General features: G+C 41.6%; 1 protein-coding gene across 6 annotated transcripts in view; it reads left to right on the top strand.

The window, feature by feature from the left end:
* The window catches only part of LOC139628098 (protein kinase C-binding protein NELL1-like), a 245,478-nt gene that overhangs the window by 69,322 nt on the left and 156,979 nt on the right, over positions 1-19,177 (top strand). For all 6 annotated transcript variants that reach the window (XR_011692683.1, XR_011692684.1, XM_071489463.1 and 3 more), the window contains 4 exons: positions 5,327-5,423; positions 12,912-12,984; positions 13,564-13,646; positions 17,624-17,758. Coding sequence is in view for 4 of the 6 variants with exons in the window: in XM_071489463.1 (XP_071345564.1) it covers positions 5,327-5,423; positions 12,912-12,984; positions 13,564-13,646; positions 17,624-17,758 (388 nt within the window). In the remaining 2 variants the exon portion in view is untranslated. The remainder of the gene's footprint in view (positions 1-5,326; positions 5,424-12,911; positions 12,985-13,563; positions 13,647-17,623; positions 17,759-19,177) is intronic.

The following is a 19,177-nucleotide window of genomic DNA, read 5'->3' as shown; positions in this document are numbered from 1 at the left end:
TGTAAATATGAACTCTTTATAACTTTGGAGATGAAGTCACTTACTATAATAGAATATGAGATCAAGGCAGCATTACATTTCTTTCAAATCATATATGCTGTTGTATATGAACATAATTTCCAGGAGAGCCTGAAGGTGGGAGAATGGTAATTTCAAGAATAAGTCAGTCAGATATTCAAGTTAATTAATTCATAGTCCTTTTTATGTAATTTATTAAATTGATTTGGTATTGAAATACAAATAAATAAGTACAGAATATAAGTAATGCCATTTCGACTCAAAAGCAGTTGCAAAAACCAGCAAACCACAAAAGGATCATAATCCAACCATGACATTATAATAGGTTCAATAGTAATACTAAATTAACTAAGTAAACTAAATGCTGTTAATCGGGGACCAAGGAAGGGGTCAACCCAAGACCGCTTTGCTTGTGATGCCACCTATGTATGTGTTCCAATAGCAAAAGCAAAACTATCACAACATTTTGACAACCTCTTTCCAGCACAGTCTTGTGAATCTTTTAGAAAATCTTACCTTTTCTCTGTTTTGTACAAAGCAGTAAAGTATAATGCTAATGCTACAGTCAGGGAGTCAATTAGTCACTTAGCAAACAGGCTTTCAAATCTGGTCAAATTTGAGGCTTGTCCTTGGATGAGTGTTAGTTCTTGAATATATTTCAGTTCTTAATTATAATGCTACTTTAAAACTTTTTAAACAGCTAAATCGAAATCAGTTTTGAGAATGGCTTGGAAAGTTTCCAGATATTATAACTCTTCAGACTGTGGCTTGTATGTCACATAGGATAAGGTTAGGTTAGGAAGAGGAAACACATATCAATGGGGAAACAGACCTTGACACAGCACCAGCTCATGGCACTTAGAAACCGTCACGTAGCACTTCTCACCAGCGTATACAGTACCTATTCTTGATTGTGCTGCTGCTAATTATGCTCTTCAGAGTGCCTCTTCTATGTGGCAGCTGACTGCGCTGTCAGCCGAAGCGGCGATCACTATGAAAGGAACTGGCATTGCTTTATTAAATAAGCACATACTGAAATGAGATACTGAGACATGTAATGGACGCATTTCCTTTGGAGGGATTCAGACTGAAAACAGCTCTGCGGGGGACTGACTGAGCTGGTATACAAGAGGATGTTTCCCATCTCCTCCCACTCCCTCAGTCTCTGTATATCCACATGCAGGCAGCTGCAATTTTTGGGGGTGGTTGGGAAATAGAGTATTTATGTTTTGTGACAATTATAGATTATTGTGTTCTTTCAGAAAGATTCGGGACTAGTCAAAAAACATTCCTGGCTAAAGCCCCGGAAACCCGATGCTGACAGTGCCGATGTATCATTAGCAGATTCTTCACAGATTTGACGAAGGGCTATCAACACTAACCCAAATGACACACACCTTTGGAGCATTTTACAGCACGTGGGACACTCTGTTTAGCTTACTGCCCAAAATACCACAGTAACCAGTAATCTCCCTCCCGCCTTCAGTGACGTGACATATCCCAGCTTGCTTTTGGCAGCGGATTAATGGAGAGCTTTGAGAATTTGGTCCAACAGTGAGGCAAGTGATTCAAAAGGGACTTTGACTCCCGATTTTCTGACTTCCTATCTCTGGCAGAGGAAAGACACAAACACGACAGAAAATGTCTCAGGCTCAACTACTGGAAAATTGGAAGTGGTCTGGAGTTTAGTGTGGCCGACTCATATTGGCAGAGCAAATAATGAAGGCTGTGATTGAGATTGTTCTTCTGAAGAGGAGCCATGAAAGCTGCCAAAGACCTAAATATTGTGTCTCACTTTTGAAGAAGAAAGCTGTTAGTTTTGGAATTTTCCGGACATGGCTTTTGATAGTGTTTGTGGCTTTATTTAGTGTTTATGGTGTCTTTTTATTTGCTCTTATCAGTGGCTTAAAGACAAACTTAGGGAAACAGCCAGCCAATATAGTTGAAATCCTGACTGGCCAAGATTACATGTAGTTTATTCAATTCAGCCAGTAAATCGGTGGAAACGAGGCGGCCTGGCAGCTCATTGAAGAGGACTGTCAACAAAATATGAGTTCAGATGTGGATTTATACAGTCTCCACCATATAGCGCTTCCATAGCTCTAGCTGGCCCACAATGCAGCACTTTGCACATCTCTGGGTTTTCCCTTTCAGCTTTGCCATTCACATGAATGATGACTGAGCTGTTCCACGCCTGCCTCGCTTTCTCTTCTGTGTGCAGATGTGGGTCTCTCTCTGTCTCACTCACATCAACACAGACACTGATAAAGGTGAAGAGGAGCAGTGTGAAAGTGGAGCAGCGCTGCCCTATTTTACAGGTTATGAATGAAGTGATTGGTCTGGTTCGTCTGGCTGTTGTGGGTCATGTATTCCTGCAAGCCGCTCCATGTCCAACAAGCTTTTATTGATTAGCATTCCTTTTCTAATGTGCAGGAGATACTAAAGGGATTTGGCAAAGCGCTGCGGCACTGCTAATCCCACTTTACAGTTGCAATGCTTAAGATTTCAGACCTGGTTGATTTGGTGACAACCGTGGGTTCTGGGCATGACAGCAAGTGTGATTTAATACAACAGGTCCCAGAATCCTCGTGACAGCAAACTCTCCTCGAGCAGCCGCTTTGTTAGAAATACAACAGAAGAGAAACTGGTGTGTCCGTTTACGAAGCAGCCAAACAAACTCATGTTGTGTTAATCAAGACATAAGTCAACAGCTGGTCTTTTTCCATCATACCATGAGAACCTGCAGCACACACCCCAGTAGAGCTTGGTGCAGTTGGTTACCTTGCAGCTCTTGTCTCCACATTTTTGTCGAATGCCTTTAATGTTAACTTTGCAGCAGTAGGAATACAGAGTGCAGCTCCAATATGGAAGTGGGAGAGTGAGCAGTGAACAGCGGGGCTGATGTCAGTGAGTTAAAATTACAGCCAGTCACGATGGATTACATGCTGCATCGTTTCCTGTGAATCCCCTCATGCATAGGTTGGCAATCTGAATGCAATTAGGGAATGGCAGACTTAAAACAGAGGTAATTACACAATGTTAATATATTCGATATTTGCTATTGCCAAAAAAAGACTCTTAACTTTAAAGGGTCAAAATACTTTCATACCTACCTCTGTTCACCTTCATTGTATTAGGGTTTAGGCAGATATCTTAAAACTTGGACAGAATAAACCAAAGCCATCTGCATGACTAAATACCACTATGGTTTGTGATAAACATGTTTTTTAATGAATGTAAAGTGTTGCCAAGATGTTCATTACTTTTCTTCTTTTCTGTTCTCTGGGCTGTAATATGTAGCTCATTGAATCCTGCACCATGGTGATAGAAGAGCACTGTTAATCACACTATACAGTGTGTTGACTGGTGTATGTCCTATATAATTGGCTGTTGATGGGTGCAGCCTGTGGTGTCAGAGCATGCAAATATGCCCGTGAGCACATCGCTATTCTAATTGGCATCATTGCCATAGCTGTACTCTCTCCAGTGTTTCCCCTCCACTCTTCACTGGCACTGAGCTGCTGACAAGAGAAGAAGGTGAGGGAAGCAAAGATGGAAAGGTTGGGGGGTGGGGGAGGGGGGCAAAACAGAGCATAATCACATGACCTCTACATTCTCTACCGCAGTGACAGCTCTCTCAGCAGGTGGGGAATAAGACAGGTACAGCACAAACAGCACTGAGGCACTGCAGCACTTGCACATCAGAATGAACAAGCACTAAATATGTGCACAGAATAACATATGCACAAAGTTGCAGCTTTCAGAATTGAAATGCATTATTTAGGAGATGCATGCACATAAATAAATGCCCTATAATGAGTAAGGTGTGGCACCGTGTTTCTCCTTTGTAAGCATTAACTGACACATAAAAGAGACTGATTCATATATTTAGATGACAAATTCTGCTGCTGTCATTGACTCATCCTCTCACTGGAGGAAATTTTTTTTTTTTTAGTGTTAAGAGGATCCACCTTGTGTATTTTCTGCATATTTTTACTTTGATATTTAGATTTTCCAGGTTACACACAGACGAGTCAGTATGATAAATCTGGCACACTGATGACTCAATCTATTTTTTGTTAGCAAGTGCCCACTTCATGTATTACACATACAGAGTAAAACTGGCATCCTACTTTCTTTCCATTAGTGTGAAATGTTAATTGAATATTGACAGCCATTGTTGTCATGATGTCAGCTTCTGAGAGAAACACATCTGAGAAGCTTTGTTTTAAGTGTGTGTGTGTGTGTGTGTGTGTGTGTGTGTGTGTGTGTGTGTGGAAGGGGGGGAGGGTTTTCTTGTTAGTGAGAGCTCTCAAAACCAAAAGCTGACAGAAACCTTTAAAAGCTGCAGGGATTAGCAGCACCAGTGATCATTTGACAGTACAGCGAGTCATTTCACTCAATGTTAATGGCACAGATATACTTAATGGAGCTTTAAGTATAAGCAAATAGCAGAAAATGTCATGATTTATCTGCAGGTGATTGGTCTGGTCATATATCAAGACTGATCACCTGCCCAGCTGCTGACCTTTCTGGCTCACAAATCTCACTTTCTGTCCTGTCCTCTGTTTTGGACATAACCTCCACTGCTAATAAGAGGAAGTTTTATTTTGCATGATGACTCCTGCTCTTCATTCTGATTACTCCTGAACATAGTGACTATTAGTTTTTTTGAAATTTAGCCTAACATGTTGTTGGAGTCATTACTGCAATTCCTCTGTCGCAGAGATCAAAACGAACACTAAATTACTGCAATGGCCTTTCTTTGAAAGAAGAAAAAGAGAAATCTGCTTGCTCCTCTGAGTGCGTCCCTGCATGCATTCATAGTGCGAGGAGAGGGAGGAGGGCAAAACCTGACAAATTGTTCTCTGACATCCTCACAGAGGCCCATTGGAGCTCGTCGGCATCATTAAGCCCACCTCAGTGCAGGGAAAAATGGTGCTGAATGGCGCTGAGGATGTTTGCCTTGATAATGCCAAAGCCTGTTTGTGTCTGTGTCAGGAGTCGGATGGTTAATCCAGCCTACATCTCAGGTCCAGATATCAATACCATGTTAGAGAGCCGTGGGGCGAGACTGGCTGTCATGCTTGAAGAGAACAGCTTCTGCCCTACACTCTCTGTTTTCCGTGAAGGGAGAGGCAGGGCGGGTGGGCGGGAGCGGACATGCACACAGTCTGTTGGATTTCCTCTGCTCTTCAGCTGTATTGGATCAGTGTTCATGCCAGACCAGGACAGAAAGAGACACATGTTTGTGTGTGTGTGTGTCGTTATCATAACCAAACATTCTCTTCTGATTTGTTGTTGGCAGGATTTACGAGCGGGTGATAGACCCTCCTCAGATGGAGCTCACCCCAGGCAGCGGAGTGTGGCTAGGCCAGCACAGCCACAAGCATGGTCTGTTTAAGGTAAGAATTCACAGATGATGCACACACACACACACACACACACACACACACACACACACACACACACACACACACACACACACACACACAGTCACACACACTTCCCTCAAATACCTGAACGTGCTTCGCATTCAAGATCGCATGGATAATTGGCCAGATTTGCAGTAGGCTGTGTGGGGAAGAGAGCCAAGTGGAAGATAGAAGAGAGAAACACTGAGGGCTGAGAGGAACTGCAAAAGCTCAACGTGCGTTTTGAAGCACTTATTCCCAAGCCCATTACAATGTTGTCGATTTTTAATCACTGCTCATTTCGTCAGGCTCCTGCATGCTCTCGCAGCAGGGAGGGGACATAGCGCAGTATCACGAGGGCAAGCACAGGCTTGATATCCCCACCTCTCCTGCCCACCTGCCATGCAATCAATGGGCCTTTTATTTTTTCTGTGTAACATATTGATTAGCAACCAGACCCCACCATGGTTTAAATTATTTCTCCTGCCTGTGCTTTGACACTATCGCTGCTGCACATCAGCCCATTGTTCCTCCTCACTCTAACTACTCCTCCTCCTCCTCCTTCATCCCCTCTCTCACACCGAGACTTCAAGGCGCTCCTTCTTTTGAAAGAAAGCTCTGGTCTTAATAGACGCAGCTCCATCATCCAGTTCCCTTTGTGCAGTCGGCTCAGTGCTCGGAGTCTGTCCACCCTTCATGTGCAGGGAGCACTCAAAAAGTGTTTGTCAGCAGCAGAGACAGATGGTCTGCATGCGCACAGGCTGGTGTCACGTGACGGAGGGAATGAGGAGAATCTCCCGACAGGTTCACACTGGGACGAGTTCGCATGTTGGCTGACAGGTGCACTTGTAACACCTGGAATCAAGGACCTGTTGATCAGAGAGAGCATCAGAAGGGCAATTTAGTGCTACACCTTTAAGTTTATGATTTGATTTTTGCCTCAGAGAGAGAGTAAAAGTTACAGAAACTGACAGATACAAGAAATAATCAGTGTGATTATAGCAATGCCACAGAAAATATCTCTTTGGTATTTGTCAAAATTGTAAAACTTCAAACCTCATCTTGGTCACAGTTTATCTACTGTTCTAAATTAGGACACATACTGGTGCTTAACACTTTATGACCAGCTAAACCTGTTGACACTGGCCAATAGGTCCTCAAAGTAATTTGAATAATTTGTGTCCATTTAATTCAGTTTTATTTTGTTTTTAACCAAAGCTCAAGACGAATGAAGCCAATTAATTTGAAAAACAGAAATGTTTGACTAATTAAACTCAAATGAAACTTCTATATTTAAAGACCAGCTGAAATAAAAGTCAGTGCACCCCTCGTTAGTGCGATTGTAGGGTTATTTTTATTATTGTTGTAATCAAGTGAGAAGCACTTAACCTGTTTGTTTTTCAGTGCAAGGTTGCATTAATATAGTGAATTGTGTGTGGTGTTATTTTTGAAGGACGTCCACTTCACCTTCTGTTATTGGTAGCATGGCTCCTTCTACAGATCCTAAACACTGCTGCAGCTGTATTTCATCTCATGTTCAGTAGCCTACTGATGCTCTTGTACCCTCTCTCACCTTAATGAAGTCTCACAGTCTGGTTACTTACTTGTTTGGGCAGTTCCTTACCGTGTGGTGCCATGTTGCATTAGACACAACCCAGCCTAAAGCAGCATTCAGTTTTATAACCCTGTTCATGCAGTTAGCTGTCCATCCACCCCACCTCCACTTAATGTGGACTTTGTCGCTCTATAGACTACGTCAATGGACTTTTTCTGCCTGTTATGATTACCACAGCTGCTAGAGGTCAGCTAACAATAAAACATAACTGTGGGTTGTAAAGGAAAAATCTATTTAGTTTATTCTATGCTCTTGTCCCAATTGGAAAAGAAGAAATTAATGCTTATAGATGTCTTACATGGACAGACATGTCACAGACCATACATTAGACAACCACTGAAAGAATCACAAGTGTATTTGGTTTCCAATTAGGTTCCAATGTCATACTAAAGTTAGCCTACTGGCTATCTACTTCATTACATTTTAGCTGGCTGCTGTCTATTTGCATGATAGGAAGGTTTGACACAAAATCCTGAAATCCTGTTGCAGTCTTTTGTTTGCCGGTCTGTAAATTAACTTGTCTTGTTTGATTTGCTTAATCTGTACACAAATGTCAAGTTGTAGTTTAACAGGGAATTATGTGCTGTAACTGTTTCAGGGCAAACAGTGGCCAGGTGTATTTTGCAGGTGCCTTAAGAGACACACACAAACAGAGAAACTGAGATGGACTGGGACAGACAGAGACAAAACATATCGTCTAACTTTACATCTCTGTCTTTGCACTTCCCTTCACACTTTCTCACCTGCTCCCTTCTTTAACCTGCTAAAGACGAGGGGACAAACAGAGTCTGCTTATGTCTGCTCATGTCAAAAGCAGAGAAGGGTGAAGAGTTTGTTGAGAAACCAGAGAAAGGAATAAAGATGCAAAAGGTGAAGGAAAGGGAGAGATGACCAAGAGCTATAGCAGTATCACTGCAGATGGAGATAGGAGGTGAAATGAAGCAGCTGTAATCTATCCCATTCAGGACTCAGGAGTGGGATAATGATAAGATGAGCTAACTAGGCCTTTAAATAAAATATATTGAGCCCTCGCAGTGGCTTGAGACGCTCCACATCCTCGCGCAGCCTCCTCTCGGGGGCCTCTACATCTGAAGGAGCAACTGTAATAAATTATCTTTATCTAGAATCCATTGTGCCAAGGATGCTAACTCCTCAGGGACACTGCAGGCTCATTTGGAACCAGTGCTTTTGTGAAACCCTGGGTGTTTCATGCACTACGGGACGGTAATGAATCTAGAACAGACAATGATGGAGAGCTTGAACACGTTACATAACGTAGCATGATGGAGGAAAAAGCCAAACCTGGACGTGAGGGACTCAGAGCTCAGATCTCTCACTCAATCTGTCGTTTACTTTGCTTTGTGTCTCCTCTGCTTCCTGGTTGTTTAGATTAACTTGTTTATGCTTTGTTCACGTCTTTTTATAACAGCGTTGCACCTTCCACAACATAATCTCCTCCTCCATACCTGTTGTGCTCGCTCTGTTCTGCCCTGTATCAGTATAGTACAGAACAGTTTGGCTGTTAATTTATCCAACTTCTAAAAGTAGAACGGGCATAAGGAAACTCACTGGATGAACTGGAAAAAATCTGTTTTATTATGGGAAAAAATTCAGCTTCTCAATGAAGAAATCAACTTAAAAATGTTGTATATTTTTCCCATAGATGCTGTGAGGCTCTTTATTTGTAGTAGTACTTAATTATTGGGGTACATTAACCCCTGAATGTACTGTAGTGATACAAGGAGGACATAAGTACTTTGAGTTACTCAATATTTTGACAAAACATGATAAATCATTTGAATTTTTATTGCACATCCGTCTGCCTGAATAATTGATAAATAACACATTGTTGCACCATCATTAAGTCATGGAATAAACTCTGTCCTCTCATGACGTCATCCTAAAGTGTTCCTTCATAATTTCAATATTATATCCTTGTTATGTTGCAAAATGTTCATCAGGAAGTCTTGTGCAGTAGTGCACGACATACAGCAAACACAAGAGTTTTTGTGCACAAGTTGATAGCAGCTAAAATACACTGCAAACCATAAGTTAAAACGTCAACTTGTTGTTTTTTTTTTGCACTATAACTGAAATGAAATTCAGGTATGGTCCCTAATGTCTGCATGTGTGGTTTAGACTCCTTTTGTTACCAAATAGCTATATTGACAATCCCTTACAAACAAAGGCAGAGTCGGAGCGCTGTCTCTGCCTTCTCACACTTGTTAATTAGAGTTGTTGAAGCTGATTTGGTCCTGGGAGATGAACTGCAGGTGGAAGTTAAGTCTTCACACCTTGCCGAGTGAAGGAAAGGTCATGTTGTGCATGATCAAAGTGAGAAAGGAGAATCGCAGGATACAGAACAGGATAATAGACCTCTGTCGATGCTGCCCAAAGGCGAAGCTCTGGCCAAACCTGCCTGGCCTATTATTGCTATAATAAACAAGTGAAGTGGGAATTATGACAGTGTAAGTGTGCAGACAAGCAGGGTGAAGGTAATTTTATCAGCAATAACAATGAGTGCATGTGTGAATGTTTGGGGACACCTAGAAATAAATGATGCATAAACAGTTCTTAAGCATGCAGCTCTCACACACACACACACACACACACACACACACACACACACACACACACACACACACACACACACACACACACACACACAGACACAGATATGCACTCCTTGTGAGGACTTTCCCCAGCATGAATCATAATCAAACCTTGAACCAATTCTAACCTAAAATGAGAAGAGATTAAGACATCTGGTTCCCATACAAATGCATGAAAACACATGCACTCACATTCTACAGTAGTGAGGGACTGTAGGACCCATGTTGTTTTCACTTTGATTTACCTATTCACTCAGCACTTTTAACACTGGTCAGACACCAACCAGCCAGTCAGCTGGCCAGGCCACTGGAATTCAGAATCTGGGCCTGTCTGCACTTTTGATACATAGTCTCCCAATTTAAGGTGGAAGACTACCTTAAGTTAACCTAGGGGAAGGTATGTAATTGCTTCAAGGAAAGACATGATATAGATGTGAACACTTTTAAACATCCTTGGAGCTAAACTACTTTACCTTCAAATAATTTATCAGTCTAGAAGAAACGTTGCGAGTTCAGCATCAAACCTTATTCCTTTACTCACAGAGAGCTGTCTCCAGAAGTGGAAAGCAATGCCAATGTTAACTCTTGTTTCTATCACGTCTTTTCTTCTACTGAAGTTAGCATGCTAACCAGCTAGCTCCAGCCCGTCTCGTCAATTTCCGATAGCGACTCACTGTAGCCTCCAATCTGTCCTGAAGACATAGTGCTGCTCAGAGGGAGTATTATAACAGCTTGTAATTGATGGCTGAAGCTCTTGTCAAGCAACACACACCCAGTCCATATTCGCAAATCATGAAGTTGCTCCAGCTATCATGTTAACGAAACTATTTCCTAATTATGCATCTGAGACACAGAGAAACATTAGCATTCATTTGGAGTTGTGTCCACATAATGAATGTAAGTACAGTATCCTTTTAGCCCAGGTTTGGTTTCTCATGAGAAAACAGTCTTTTTATCTCCTAGCTTAGCCATGCTAGTTGCTAGCTTTGTCTGCCTGCTGTTTTGTGCTGCAGGTAGCTTTACAGGTGGTCTGTCAGGTTTCCTGAAAACAGCTACCTACTGATGTGAGACTGAAACATACAGAAAAAAGGCTCAAAGAAGTATCACATGAGAATTGCTGTTAATATAAACCTGTTGATTACGTCAGCCTTAAAGTTTCATGGCCAAACACCTAAATACTGCACAGTAAATACCTCAAAATACAGCTGTGTATTCGGACTTGTCTTATCATTGGGGAATAGACATTATTCCTTAATAGTGCCATTAGGCTGTGGCAGAGGAGTGAAACACGTGTGCATATTTCTTCCTGTGTGTGTGTGTGTGTGCGCTTGAGAAAGAGAGCGAGCAAGAGGAAAGATTTTATGACTTCAGATCGAATTACTTACTGATCACTGACAGTGATGTGTGGTCAGGCCTCCTCTGCAACACCTGTGGGACGGACATCCGTGATCTGCACCTTTATTTTCATTCTGACACTGACAGTCTCTTCTTCGCCGTGCATTTCTTCACAAAGCTTGTATGTGTGAGAGCGTGTTTGTTCTCAGTCTGTGCTGCAAGCCTGTTCGCTTCAAGTCTCTCTCTCTCTCGCGCTCTCTTGCTCTGTCTCTCTGTCTCTCTCTCTCTCTCTCTCTCTCTGTGTGTGTGTGTGAAATGGAGGCAGGTGTTGCTTGCATCCAGGCAAGCCAAATTCACTGTAAATGAATTTCACATCCACATCAAGGAGAGATTGATGCCAACTGTGCTTGAGTTTGTGAATTCTAATGTTCCTCCAGTAGCCAGTTTTCAGTTGCCACTTTGAAGGAATGGTGAAATTATCTTACCCCATCATGTGTGTGTGTGTGGCTGGGGGCACCACAGTGTTTTACAAGTTTTGTTTTCCATTAGAGAGGTGCCTTTTTTCCCCGCAAGGTTTTCCCCTGTGGTCATCAAGAAGCCCTTTATTTACCAGCCCTGCACCTCAGGAGATAGCCTGTCATTCAGAGTGACTGACACACAGTCTGTTAAAAGAGAGCACTCAGTTATAGGCCATTTAGTTACATGGAGAATACATTTGCTTCCGCTCAGTAAGGAATGGATGCTGTCTGCATATTGTGGTAATAGCTGTTTTCTAAAAAGCAGGCAAACCTATGGTAATATCAGCTGCTGTTAGGTTTCTATAGTTCAAGATTTCCATGCTATTAGGCCAAGTGTAGATTTTGGTTTGCAAATCAGTGTATGCAATCTGCTGCAGATGTCGGTCCAGATGCAGATCTTTTATTGAAATTTAGATGATTGTGCAGCCTTGACAGAGGTATACACTGAGTGCTTTTTAGTTCAGCTCAGAAATGAAAACAGTGAACTTGGGTACAATTAAATAAGGAGGAAATCTTCAGAAAAATCCTTGTTTTTAGTGATCAAATCTTCCTTTTTTTTTTCACCAAAGACTATAGCAAAACTAAACCGATTCTTCTAAAGGGCAGGGAAGAACAGGGTGTCCTTTAAGGGTCCCAGATGTAGCACTTACCCTCTATTTTATCTGAAGTTTTTATATCTATAAGAAGATATATTTTTAGTTTTAAGTGCCAAAACCCATGTCAATGTAGTTATATTGCCTCTGTCAGGCTTCTCTTTGGAGATCTAGCAAAAATATGTCAATCAGCCAATCAGAAGAGAGGTTCGCAGCCTCTTTTTTGATCGGCTGTCCATGCAGCCCACACATACAGCTACAATAACAGCTGGTTTTCAGTCAAAGTGTAACTCATAAAGTTACACAGTTGATACAACGGGAAACTTAAAACAGCAAGATAAAAGTTATCCAATGATCATTAGAAGCATAGTGTTAAAAAGATTAAAAGCTGAAAAGTTTGAGATGCACTATACAAAATAAATCACTAATTAACTAACTAATAACAAAATAACGAACATTAATAAGAGTCCTTACAGACTATATAGTTGTGACATCACAAAATTATGGAAGTCATGATGGCTCGTTTCTGAACACGGATTGTGTGCTTTTTCTGTGAGGACTGAGTACTTTGATACTTTCACAGTATTGATATAGAATCTAGACCTGCTTTACAATAAAAATAGATGTTGAAATCTCATGTTGCACAATATGGGACCTTTAATATTTTTTCACCATGATCGTGGCGTGGCTCTACTGGTGGCAATGATGAGTCTGTCATAAAAGGGTTTTGATTCCACCACACGAGTGTCAATACAGATATTGTATGTATCATTGTGTCTTTCTGCTTTCTCCTTCTGTGTTGCCAGGGCATTATCCAGGATGTGAAGCTGATTTTTGCTCCCAACGGCTACATCACACAGTGTCCTAACCTTAACCGCAGTAAGTATCATGATGACACAATCATACATAGTGTTCTGAACACACACTGAGAGCAAAGGTAGAAAGAAAAATGAACCCTGCCCATTACTGTGTGCCATTATCAAATTGGATTGTAATGAGTTATGTGTTATCTGGTAGTGACCTCTCTCTGCTGATCACAGACAAAGCCTCTCTCTATTATTTTTTCTTCCTCTCACTCCAGTAATCTTCATTTTGCTGTAATTCAGACTCGGTGTAGCCTCCTCTCTCCCCACCTTGTTTCTCCATCTGTTTACTGTCAAACAGATTAAGATACAAGGTCACCGCTGTGCCACTGTGTCTGTCGCTGATCAATAAGGCATGTAATCACACCTTGTCGCTTTATTATTGATACTAACACCAGCCACAAGCCTAAGACAAAGAGTAAACAGATGTGTGAGGCTTCCCTTTTGTTTGCTGTTGGCCACCATGAGCTGTGTTCAAATAAATACAGTCAGGCTCTTTTTTTCTTCTTCTGTTTATTTCCTCACTAAACGCTTCCGTCTTGCTCTCCCTGCCCTTTTCTCCTCTGCTTTGGTGCTTCTTTATTCCTCCGTTGAGCTTGTCCGACCTGCAGCGATTTCCTGAGCCTGGTACAAGGCATCATGGACCTTCAGGAGCTCCTGGCCAAAATGACCCTGAAGGTAAGAGCAAAGAACAGCTTTCCAGACAGAAAACTACCATCACCAGCTCACCTGGCTGCAAAACAACACAGTATAAAACACTGCAAAACTGGAATTCACAGAGACTTGACTGGCAAAAGAAAAACAATGAAAATGCATCATCTTGGCAACCATGTCAGCAAAGGAAATGAAAGAATTACACTTAAAAGAGCCACTAATACCGTCCTCAGTTGTAGCCTGACAAACAGATAAATACATAAATAAAATTATAAATAAATTACATCCTTCTCTTATTTTGCTGGAGACAGCCAAATCCTTTGATTCTGTTGCCTTCACTGAATGGCATTGTTCTCTCTCCTCCAAAGTCATCAACAAGATAGTGCCCAAAAAAAGATAAGACGTTATTGTAAGGAAACAAAAACAAAATGAACATGCACCTTAATCTGTCTGGAGAAAATCTGATTGTTCTGTCAGTTATTATAGTGAGTGAGGATTGAAGAAGTGGTTTTATGACTCAAATCAAAAAAAAAAAAAAAAAAGATAGAAGATATTAATGTGCAGGTAAAAGGGAACAGCAATCAGACAATTACCTGTTTTTTTTTCCTCACTTCTCATGTTTTTCCTGATTGGCTTTGATTGGTTAAGCTTCTGCTCAAGTCATTGGCTGCTATTCTCTGATTAATTATAATCTATGGGATTAAACATTTTATTTCCAGAGAATTGTGATGAGTAAATTGTTTCACAACTAGCCTACACACCTTCACTTATTGAAATCCAGGTAAATCTGACAATTTAGTACAGTATACACTTTACTGACTCGGTAGAAGCTACATTTTTATTAGCACATGCAGGGCTGGTACAAGAAGCAATATGACTGTTGTATATATTATGTTAAAGTTTCTTATAGTATAATGTTTATTTTCCTGTGCTGCTGGTGCTGTCATTTTAAATACAAGAGATAATTTTTTTTGTGGACCACACTTACACACAGACACACACAGGACAGATACATACAGGGTTCATAGAGGTGTCAGTCGACTCCACCGGCACGGCAGGAGGCTAACAGGCAATGTGCACTGTGCCCTGGAGCCACGGGGGAGAGCTTGAACCATTATAAGACCACACATCTGCATAACTGTGTGTGTGTGAGATTGCCTTTGTGTGTGTGTGTGTGCACTTCTGCGTGCATGAGTGAGTGCTATCAGGTGGGAGTGAATGAAGCAAGGACATCTCAGCGGGCGGGTGAGCTATAGAATAATTTTTGGTGTAAATAAGGGTGAAATGAAGAACATTACCCTACTGCTGTGCCAACGCTGCCTCCTTCACATGAACACACCTCGACCCATTGCCACCTGACCTCATTGCTCATACGAGTTGCAGCAGGGAGGATGCAGTCATCTCCAGCTATAAATGGCTCTCTGCCTTTATGCTGCGAGGAGTAGAGAAATTCAGCATGAGGTGAATAATTGCTTGGTCCTGAATGTGTGATGTGGAGTGTCAAGGCGAGGTGAAATGACAGTAAGCCTTGTTGTGTGTGCGTGGATTAGCATGGCGGCATTGACATGTTTCCTACCAGTGTGTTCAAACATGTTAATGCCAAAACACTTTAGTAGAAATATATCTTTTCTGACAACAACTTCATTCCTTAACTCACCAAAAGCTGTCTCAAGCAGTGGAAAGCAACACCAATGTTAATTCTCGCCTCTATCATATCTTTTCTTCTACTGAAGTTAGCATGCTAACCAACTAGCTCTCGTCACTTTCTGATAGCATCCCACTGTAGCCTCCAATCTGCCCTGAGGACATAGCGCTGCTCAGAGGACGTATTATAGCCTCTTGTCTTGTAAACACAACAATGGCCACAACAACCACCCGCTCCCATCAAGAAACCACATTCAGAGGCAGAGAAAACTTACAAATGGCCCCTTTACACACAGTTTTATTTGTTGAGGTCTCCAGACAGTTTTTAAACTACCTTCGACCAAAGAAATAGTCCCAATAAACAGTTGTCTGCAAAGTCAGAGACGGATGCTTTATCTCAAATGGTCATGCATGGCTACTTACTGCTAGAGGTGGTATGGTACAGTGGTATTATGGGCGCAATGATCCATTAATATATGGTCCAGTGAAAATAATCCTCAGATTTTGATTTTTGAGCTTTCAAATAAACTCCTCCTTGATGCAGGGGAGCTACTAGATAGAATTGGCCCTGTGAAAACAACAGGGCCCTAAAATGGTAAATTTCCCTGTCATGTTCCAGGCTCCCTGGTAATCTTTGAGAACCCCTCTGAATTATCTGGAAGGGGTTATTCAGGATATTTTGTTGCTTACAACAACTTTGGTTTCTCACTTTCTCTTCACTGCATTTGTATTACAACATTCAGGCTGAGTTAGGAAGGCTAAGATAAAACGATCCCCCTACTTGCTGTAAATCCAGGCACATTTTTACCATCACTAAGAGGCTCTGATCAGCTTTTGGAGTCTCAGAGTGCGTTTGTTTCATTGTTACAGCTAAAATATAATTACTTGGTGGCAGACGGCCCAGATCTGAATTACAAACAAAATCTAATTAATTGCTCAGTGGCCCAAGACTGATTGGTCCCCAGCATTTCATAGAAATGTATTCATACCTATTTGATGTTTCCTTCAGACACACAGAGAAACAAAACAATTGAAGGTAATAAATGCACCTTTTCCCTTGCCCTCCTTTGTTTCTACATTGTCTTGAGCTATTGTTTTATTATTTCACTCATGTCTCTCAGCCTTTTTGTATACAGTCTGTGCTCTCAGCCTCATGTATCAACCATAGGAGGTTCATGCCTATTAGCTTCTCACTCCTTTGTGCGGTATCACTGTGCTATTTGATTCTCACGATGTACAGGAAAGGTATTCCTCTGTGGTGCCTCAAGGCAGCCTCCCAGCCTTTGAAATTGCATTTCAAACATTTTGTTTGGGGCTTTGACAGGACACATCCCCACTGCTCACGGCTCACACAGCTCTCCAGCAGCCAGCCGGGACTCCTCTAAATGAAGTAAAAAGCCTTAGTGACATCCAGCATTTTTCTTTTTTACTGAGTAGCCTCTATCATTCGTAGCGAGTCCTCTCCATCTGACACTTTGGCCTGGGCAGGTCTCAGAGGACCAGAGGGTGCGGAGGCAGAGCGGCAGAACAGTCTTGAGTGTCTTAAGTGGACCTACAATTTCCGAGTTGACCTATGCTGCTCAGATCAATTGGACCTTTTAGAATTCGTCCACCTTTGCACCTTTCAAACAGGCCTCTGATTGTTTATATATGGCTCAGGCAGTTACTTGTATTTTTTATAGATCTATGACAGATATATATATATATATATATATATATATATATATATATATATATATATATATATAAACTCCAACTGCAGTGTCCACTGTCAGTGTCCTGCACTTTGCATACCCTCCATCCACCCTGACCTCCACCCAGTGACTTCTGTGCGTAACTGGCTCTGAACATAATCCAGGTGGGAAAAATGTTCCTCATGAAACATATTTGGCATAACAATTTAACAAACTGGTCGTATAAACAACACGTGCAAAGACACAGGGTTGTTAAATCCTGTTATAAAGTTCATCATTGTGGTGCAACCCACCCTCTGTGTTCATCCCTGTGACATTGCCTCGTGACATTTGTCAGTCAAAGATGCATCACTTGTCAAGAGAGAGTGTTGATCATGAAATAAGCTGAAGAAGAAGAGGGGAGAGGCAGGATCGGCACTGTCAGTCCTGTCTGTCATTTCTCAGTAGATCATAGCCTGAGGTCTGGAGCATGAGCTGAATGATGATCACTAACTCTTCAGTGTGCTCTTCTAATGAGCAGCTCCCGGTGGAGCAGCTCTCTGTGAAAATCGACCGGGGAGCGCCAGAGGGTGAGGGGGTGGGGCTGAGGGGTTAACCCGTGTGCACACTCAGACTTTTGATGTAGTTTGGTGACTCTGTGTTTGATTCTGTGTTTGTCCTCAGCTGAACTACGCTGAGTCCAGGCTGACCCAGCTGGAGGGCTGTCACTGTGAGAGGACGTGCAGTGCCAACGGCCTGGTGTACCGGGATAAGGAGCTGTGGGTGGAGCCCGAGAACTGCAGGAACTGTGCATGTAAGGTGAGTGTCACCCTCATCCTCAAAAATCAAAGGATGAGACATTGGCTTTCAACTATCGCACTATGAAAAATAACCATCATTTTGAGGGTTTCAATCTATTATTGAGCCCTGGAAGTATTATTTTGTGAAAAAATTGGAAAATGTGAAAAAAAAATCTACTGTAAGAAATTTCAACCTGTCAACTTGTTATAAAGAATTCTCTTGTAATTAGGGTCAGTATCTAGAAGTTTCCTTTTTTCTTCCCCTTTAAGATTGTTAAATCATCTTATTCCACACTGTCTGACAGCAGAGTCTGACAGTCGAGAGATGACAGGAAAATGAGAGATAGGAAATGGCCAGATGTGAACCAGATGAGAATAATGGATTTTGAGGGTCAGGGTGTGTGAACCCCTAGGCCACCAAGGGTTTTCTCCAACAGTATCATGTTAAGTTTGAGCTTGTTTCAGCTCTTTGTTAAAGTTATATGATGTTTACTTTTCACTGAGTGAAATATTTACCTCCAAATAGATTTTTATCTGAAACAGATTGAAATAATTTGATCTATGCAGATTTTTCAACTTTATAAAGGAAATGGAAATTTTGGGAGTCAATACAAATCAAAATGACTTAATAAGATAAAAAAATTGCAATGTATCAGGTGAAATCAGAAGAAAAATAGTAACATTCAAGGGAACACCTGACAAGATTTTTAACAAAATAACCTCTGGAACAGTTTCAACATCACAGACTGATGATAAAACACTGCAATCGTCTTCCATCTCAACACTTGTCATCCTGAACTTGCTTTTCCATCACACCTCCCTCTTTCCCAGGCCCTGCATCATCTCTCCCTGCCTCCTGTCCAACACCTAATAAGCATCCATGCCTGTACTCATACATAGGAGCCAGACTTTAAAATGTGTTGAATCAGACCATCCTGAGCCCTGGGGAATTAGACTTGCTGCATCATTGCACATCAAGCACAGGGTGGAGTTTAGTCCGTCTGATTTCCTCCCGTGGACATATCATTAACTGATAACCGCAGCATCCTGGGGGAACCATTTCCGATGACTCATGAAATGAAGAGGCGCATGTGGGGAGAGGTATCAGACTCAAAAATGAAGGCAGTCCTTCAGGGCCTGAATAACTACCTGCTATCAGCAGGTTGTTCAATTTCAGTATTGGGAACCCAGTGTTCAATGATGAATCTGTTATCTGACTGTATCACAATATAATTTTTTTTTTAAATATGATAACTTTCAGTTTCAGAGTGCAGTCCTGAATGTAGGATTCTGAGCAGTTGGGTGGTTTGCATGGTGCCAGCACTGCTGGAGCATTAATCATTTAGGGTTGGCCTTTAAGCTACAGTGGACGAAACATGTAAAGTGTTATAAATAAACAGGTAACAAATTAAAGTTAGGCAACAGCAATGATGTGCCC

Source organism: Trachinotus anak, unplaced genomic scaffold (genome assembly GCF_046630095.1).
Source record: "Trachinotus anak isolate AG129_WGS33_773 ecotype Australia unplaced genomic scaffold, CSIRO_AGI_Tana_v1 ptg000011l, whole genome shotgun sequence".
Lineage (NCBI taxonomy): Eukaryota > Metazoa > Chordata > Actinopteri > Carangiformes > Carangidae > Trachinotus > Trachinotus anak.
The sequence above is the reverse complement of the archived record's forward strand: the minus strand, read 5'-3'. Positions and strand labels throughout refer to the sequence as shown.